Source organism: Ursus maritimus, unplaced genomic scaffold, assembly GCF_017311325.1.
Source record: "Ursus maritimus isolate PB19 unplaced genomic scaffold, ASM1731132v1 scaffold_23, whole genome shotgun sequence".
Taxonomy (NCBI): domain Eukaryota; kingdom Metazoa; phylum Chordata; class Mammalia; order Carnivora; family Ursidae; genus Ursus; species Ursus maritimus.
In genome coordinates this window covers 34399595-34406268 of record NW_024424786.1, presented here as the reverse complement: position 1 = coordinate 34406268, position 6674 = coordinate 34399595, and the positions used below count along the sequence as shown (strand labels likewise).

The window sequence follows — 6674 nt, the reverse complement described above, 5'->3', positions numbered from 1 at the left end:
CATATGACGTAGAGAGGAGCAAAGGTCTGCAAGCCTCGTGCCAGGCTGCCCATGTAAGTTCCCAACAACATTAATGACTGCTGTTACTATCATAGTTGTTGCAGACAAGGGACACGGGGACTGCGATAAATGCAGGGCCCCGGGGCACCTGGGTGGCTCAGTCAGTTAAGCGTCTGACTCTTGGTTTTGGCTCAGGTCATGATCTCAGGGTCGTGAGATCGAGCCCTGCACCGGGCTGTGTGCTGAGCATGGAGACTGCTTAAGATTCTCTCTCCTGGGGCCCCTGGGCAGCTCAGTCGGTTGGGCGTCCGCCTTCGGCTTGGTCATGATCTCAGGGTCCTGAGATTGAGCCCTGCATCGGCCTCCCCACTCGGCAGGGAGCCTGCTTCTCCCTCTCCCTCTGCCTGCCGCTCCCCCTGCCTGCGCTCTTTCTCTGTCAAATAAATAAATAAATAAATAAAATCTTAAAAAAAAAAAAAAAGACTCCCCTTTCTGAGGCCTTTCTTGGAGCTCTCATTGCAGGGTAGCCTGCTGGAAGGATGCAGGAGACATGCAGAGGAGAGCCAAGGTGTCCCAGTTGAGGTCATTATAGATCAGTCACCCCCAGCTATGACAGATGCATGAGCAAGCCCAGGGAAGAAAAGCCAGGTCTAACCAGATCAGCGAGACCCCTCAGCCAATCCTGAGACTTACATGAAATAAACAAATGGTTGCTATTTTAAGCCACTAAGTTTAGAGTGACTTGTTACACGGCAATACTAACTGATACAGGGGCCCTGGCTGCCCTTGTCCTCTAAAATTGGAAGGTAAGTAAGAGAGGAAGTCATGGTCTGCTGGGTTTTATTTGTAGAGTCTGGTGAACTTGAACCAGAGGAAGCTGTAAAAAGTGCTTTGGGGAGCCACAGAGAAGGGATGATAGAAGCAGGTCCCTTCACCAGACCCCGAGGGAGCCCTTCACGTGGAGAGCAGGGGACACCCGGGGCGGGAGGTGGCTAGGGGGCAAGTCCAGGCAGGGCTGCCACTGGAAGAGCGAGGCTTGAGGGGGACGGCTTGCCTCAGCCTGGTGCCCTGTGGGTCTCAGACCCGGGGGTCATACACCCGCCCCATGAAGACAGGGAACCTGTGCCGCTGGTCCCAGAGCAGGAAGAGGAAGGGCTGCTGCACTTCGAAGACCAGCAAATTGCGGGCCACGGAAACGGCCGAGGCCGCCGCCGCCTCCACGCCCGACTCCGTCAGCTCGAGCGTGGTCTGGTGTTGCATCGCAGAAACCTGAAGATCCATGTCCTCTGTCAGCCCACACAGGTTGATGTCGTAAAGAAAGTCAAAGAATTCTAGAGCATAACCAGACAGAAACAAGGAGTCAGAGACCAGCAGGGGGTGCTCGGGAGAGCACGCGACTCTTGATCTCAGGGTTGTGAGTTCGAGCCCCATGCTGGGTGTAGAGATTACTTTAAAAAAAGAAAAAGAAAAAGAAGACCAGCACGAAGTCCTCTGCTACTGGAGACATTTGTCCCAAACGTTCTGGGGTGGTCCCAAGTCCCAGTATTCTCTTTGTCCTCCTCCCTTGCTTGTCACATTATATATTGTGCCTTCTGGTACAGTTCATGGGGTCTTCTGTCAGTGGGCCCACCTTCACTCCAAACACCACCTTCTATGAAGACAGGGCTTGCCCCACACCCCAGAGAACCCTGAAAATGATGTCCTTGTTTCCAAGGACCTAAGAAGTGAGGTCATACATCAGAAAGAGGTTATGTGTTATCAAATGAGGTCATATACAAGGGTGTAATGTCCTATACTAGGAAACAATTCACCTGTTAGGGGATCAAGTTCTGTAACAGGAAATGCGGTGATATATCTGGACATGAGGTCAAGATCAGGAAGTGAGGCCAAAGGTTAGGTAATAGAGTGTTGCCTCCTCCGAACTCAGAAGCATCCAGACTGTATTATCCAGATAGCTTCTTGCATAGTCCATGGGGTGGCTGAGTGTTTTGAAAGGTCCCCGGGGAATGAACGTCTACGACCCATCCCGGCCATCTGTCCCAGTGTCCTTGTCACAATGAACCACGGTGGAAGTAGTCGAGCTGGATACCTGGGTTGGTGTTCTTGCTCACTTCTAACTAGCTCAAGGGATCATGGGTAAGTCAGGTAGACTTCGAGTCTCTCTTTCCTCAATGGTCCAATGGGATAATAGCATCTGCCCCTCTAACCCACAGGACTGAGGAACGACCTGAGATTACGGGTGTATAAAATACTCTAGAGAGTGCTAAACCACACTTTCAGGACACCCCCACCCCCACCCCGAGCCGCCAGGGCTCACTCAGTTTCTCCATGACGATCAGCATGTCCTGGGTGCTCTTCACTTTGATGCGGGGCAGCGTCAGGAGGGTGGGCTGGAACTTGCTCATCTCCAGCTTCTTCATGATGGCCTTGAAGACAGTGGGGTTGAGAGACTTCTCCAGGTCCTCGAGATGGTGTTTCGTGCTCTGGGGCACCAGGATCACCAAGCTCAGGTTGTGGGAGAGCTGCAGCTGCCCCACCTGGAGAACAAGAGATGCGCTTTATCCATCTTCCTACCCCAGCTCTCCTGGATCCCACCCCTTATGTCTCAAGGCCTATCTTCAGTCTGCGTCTCCGTCCGTGCTATTGCAATAAGCTGCAGCTGGACCGGGGCTCCCAAGCTTTGTGACAAAATGGGGATGCCTGCTGGGTGAACGGTGCTGGTCTAACTCCGTGCACATGAGATACGGAGGAACAAGAATGGCTTTCTGATCACACAGGCCGAGGACTACACCCTGACTCTACCACTGACTACCTACGTAATAGAGGCAAGGGATCTGATCTCTCTGAGCCCTGTCCTTTCCCTTCCAGTGTGCTGTGCATAAAATATGTAACATGCAGGGGCGCCTGGGTGGCTCAGTTGGTTGAGCGTCTGCCTTCAGCTTAGGTCATGATCCCAGGGTCCTGGGATGGAGCCCTGCATCGGGGAGCCTGCTTCTTCCTCTGCCTCTGCCCTTCCCCTAACTCATGCGTGTGTGCACGCGCACTCTCTCTCTCAAATAAAATAAGTAATCTCTATACCCAATGTGGAGTTTGAACCCACAATGCCAAGATTAAGAGTCTCATGCTCTACCAACCAAGCCAGCCAGGGACCCCAGTCCTTTTAAAGAATTCTGATGGGTCTTTACTGCCTACGATATTAAGCATAAATCTCTTAGTGTGGCATTCAAGATTGTGGACAAGCCGATCCTAGCCTACCTTTCAAGCTTGCCATTAAAAGGACTTCCAACTGGTGGTCAGACAAAAGTATGACACGGGTACGGGACCCATGGGTCTAATATATAGGGGTTCTCAACCCAGGGTGAATTTGCCCCCAGTGGATCCTTGACAATGTCTAGAGACATTTTGGTTCTCACAACTGCAGGAGAGGGGACTCACAGGGCTGCTGGTATCTAGTGGGTAGAACACAGGGATGATGCTAAATCCTACACGATGCCCAGGATTGTCCCCTAACAAAGGATTATCTAACCCAAGATGTCAATAGTGCCAATAGGTCCTGTGTACAGACCTTGAATCTCTGACCAAAAGATTACCACATTGTGGTCTTGACTTTTCCAGCCAGTCACCATCACATACTGGAGATGGTAAATCTAACCTCCTTAATTGGGGAAATGTTCTTAAGTCCCAGAAGGATTTATGGGTATGACAAAGTAAATCACCTCCATGGTATTTTTTTTTTAATTCGCTTTTTGAGAGAGAGAGAGAGAGCATATGAGAGCGTGAGCATGGGGGAGGGTCAAAGGGAGAGGGGAAAGCAGACTCCCTGTTGAGCAGGGTGCCCCATGTGGGGCTCGATCCCAAGACCCCGGGATCATGACCTGAGCTGAAGGCAGACACATAAATGACTGAGCCACCCGGGTGTCCCCCAGCTCTGTAGTATTAACATCAGGGTAAACTGAAGGTAATGTGTGTGTCTGTTATTCAAAATAGTGCTTATAATTTTTAAGAGAGTCAGACATACTAGCTTTATGCTTTGAAGCAAAAAGTAATTAAATGTGAGAAGGATACTGAGATGTTGGTGGAAAGTTGATTTACTCTTTGAATTTAACTTTTATTTCACAGTGGGCTTTCAGTGCTTGGAAGATATGGCCAAGCAGGGCTGTAATTCAGCTCTGATGGGTAGCTGACATGCTTAAAAAGAAAATCGAGTATATTACACTTACCCATGCCATTCTGGTTCTGTTAGTTGTGAGTGATCAACTACACTGGATAGGCATAGATGGGTGGGTGGAAAGGTGCATGAATGCTCAAGAATGGTCAGAGGTAACCTCCTCTCTGAAGCCTTCCTGGCCACCCCTAAGTGGGTTGCTTATACCCTTTCCGACCCTCCAATGAATTCATTCATTTATTCAGCAAACATATAATGAGCACTTATTATATGTGGCATTGTTCTAGACTCCAGGGATAGGAAACAAGGCAGGTAAGGTTTCTGTTCCCGAGGGGAGAGACAATATTTCAGGGAGAAAAACAATTTGTAATAAAATAAGCAAATAAACAACCTAATTTCAGATAATGAGAAGTACCATGAATATAATCAACGAGGGCAATGTTTCAGGGTCGGGGGGGCTACTTTAAGAAGGGGGAAGTTCTCGCCATCAAGCTGACCTTTGACCGGACATCCAGGTCCACAAAAGGAACAAGTTATGTGGAAATCTGAGTGAGAAAGGGTCCAGGCAGAGGGAAAAGTTAGGGAAAGCTCCTTCCCAAAGTGGAACAAGCCTGGCACTAAATCACTAGGTATTCTCCCATTGTTTTCTATCTCCTAAATCTCTGTCTTGCTGTCCTAACAAGGCAGAAATATCTAGATATATCTACAAATAAGTAGAATCTGCTGGGCTCCACCGTCAATCTTCCCTCCCTCCCCCTCCGCTGCAATTCTACTGTTCAGTTTCTGCAAAGGAACGTAAGCCATTTACCCCATGCCTCACAAACACCTCCCGCACACGTCTACACCTACCCGGCCCCGGGAACACCTACGTTCGCACGCTGCACACAGACACACACATACACACAGGACTTACTAAGCCACCAGGGGCTCCTGGTGGGTTGACAGGAAAGAGATACAGATGAACAGACTCACTCTTGGCCGTTGGACGCAGTAGAGATGAAGAAACTTTAGAATCCCGCTTTCCAGCCTAAAATAAACAATGCCTGCCTCGGCCAAGCTAGAGAGGGGAGAAGCAGAAAAGATGGAGTAGAAATATAGATGGAAGGAGTAGAAATGATGCATTTGTAAGAGTATACCCCAAACTGATGGGGCCATAGCAGGAAAGACATCAGGACCCGCCAGAGGCTCTGAAACAAGAGTGGGAGGGGCCAAGAACGTACCTTGGCCTTCAAGGTCGCGTCCGTGAAATGGGCCACGGGGTATTTCTTGCTGTTCATCATCATCGCTTTGATTACAGAGGATTTGAGGTAAAAGGGCTCCATCGAGGTTCTTTTTGGATCAAATACTGTCTTCCACTTGGCTGGAGGGAAGGGGAAGGAGGGTGACTGTAACAGGTGCACAAGGGTGAAGAGGAGCGGAAAGCCCCATTGGCAAGCGGTGAGAGAGGCTCAACGGATCCAGCTGAACTCAGGGTTGCGTGGGCTTTGAAGCCAAGAGGACAGAAAGGACGCGGGATGGAAAGACCACCGGGTCCAGGGCTCCCTTACCACTCAGGTAGACGGCGTTGAGGAGGACAAGGCGGGTGTCAGAGGGCAGACTTTCCAGCAGCTGCGTGATCTTGTTGTTCGTCTTCTCTGCCACCCAGGCGTTGATGAGCTCCGTGTTGACATCACTGTCATTTCCCAGGACTCTGGGGCTGCTGCCATATAGGCTCTGAGAGGCATTCACAAAGCCGTCCCTTATGACCAGGTCTGGGGGAAGGAGGCAGGTGGAGAGAGGGAGGCATGAGTCCCCCGAACATCCTCTCCCTTCTAAGAGCAGGCTTTGGGAGGGACCCTGTTTGCTATTGCTTTCAGCTTACACAGCAGACTGGAGCTGGGGTCCCACCCCCTCCTCTTACAGATCCAGCCGGGCCTCTGAGGCCCCGAGGAAGCAAGCCTCGGACCGAGGGCAGGACCCTTCCAGGCTCTGCTGCCTCTCCTTGCCACGCACCTGTGGCTTGGCGAAATAACTCTCTGAGATACTAATTTCCATTTGCCAGTGTTTTCCCTGGTTTCTTCCCTTAATTCAGCAGGGAACCCACTCTGCTTCTCGGCCTCAGTGGAAATTCATGGCAAGACTTCCTGGCTTTTGTTCTCCAAAGGTCAAGTCCACTAAAGAAAACAGGGTTTGAAAGAGAACTTTTTCCTGGACTACATAGATAATATTGAACGCAGTCGCATTTTCTACCAATCTAGCAAGACAGAGGATTAAGTTGATTTATAGCAAATAAGTTAATGCAGTGTTTCTCGAACATCTCTGACACAGATTTTTCCCATCTCTAAAAGAGGGTATTTTTTTAAGAGAATGGGCTGATAGATGAGTTTCCTTTGTTGTTTCTCCTCCTCCTCCTCCTTCTTCTCCTTCTTCTTCTTCTTCCCCTCCCCCTCCCCTCCCTTCCCCCTTCTCCTCTCCCTCCTCTTCCTCCTCCTCCTCCTCCTCCTCCTTCTTCTTCCCCTCCCCCTCCCCT

General features: G+C 50.2%; 1 protein-coding gene across 1 annotated transcript in view; it reads right to left on the bottom strand.

Moving 5' to 3' along the window:
* Window positions 1-823: 823 nt before the first annotated feature.
* SERPING1 (serpin family G member 1) overlaps window positions 824-6674 on the bottom strand; it is a 20311-nt gene continuing 14460 nt past the window's right edge. Inside the window, exons 5-8 of the mRNA XM_040639130.1 lie at window positions 5713-5916; window positions 5386-5525; window positions 2318-2537; window positions 824-1331 (exon numbers count right to left, since the gene is read on the bottom strand). Of these exons, the coding sequence (XP_040495064.1) occupies window positions 1078-1331; window positions 2318-2537; window positions 5386-5525; window positions 5713-5916 (818 nt within the window). The 3' untranslated portion in view covers window positions 824-1077. The remainder of the gene's footprint in view (window positions 1332-2317; window positions 2538-5385; window positions 5526-5712; window positions 5917-6674) is intronic.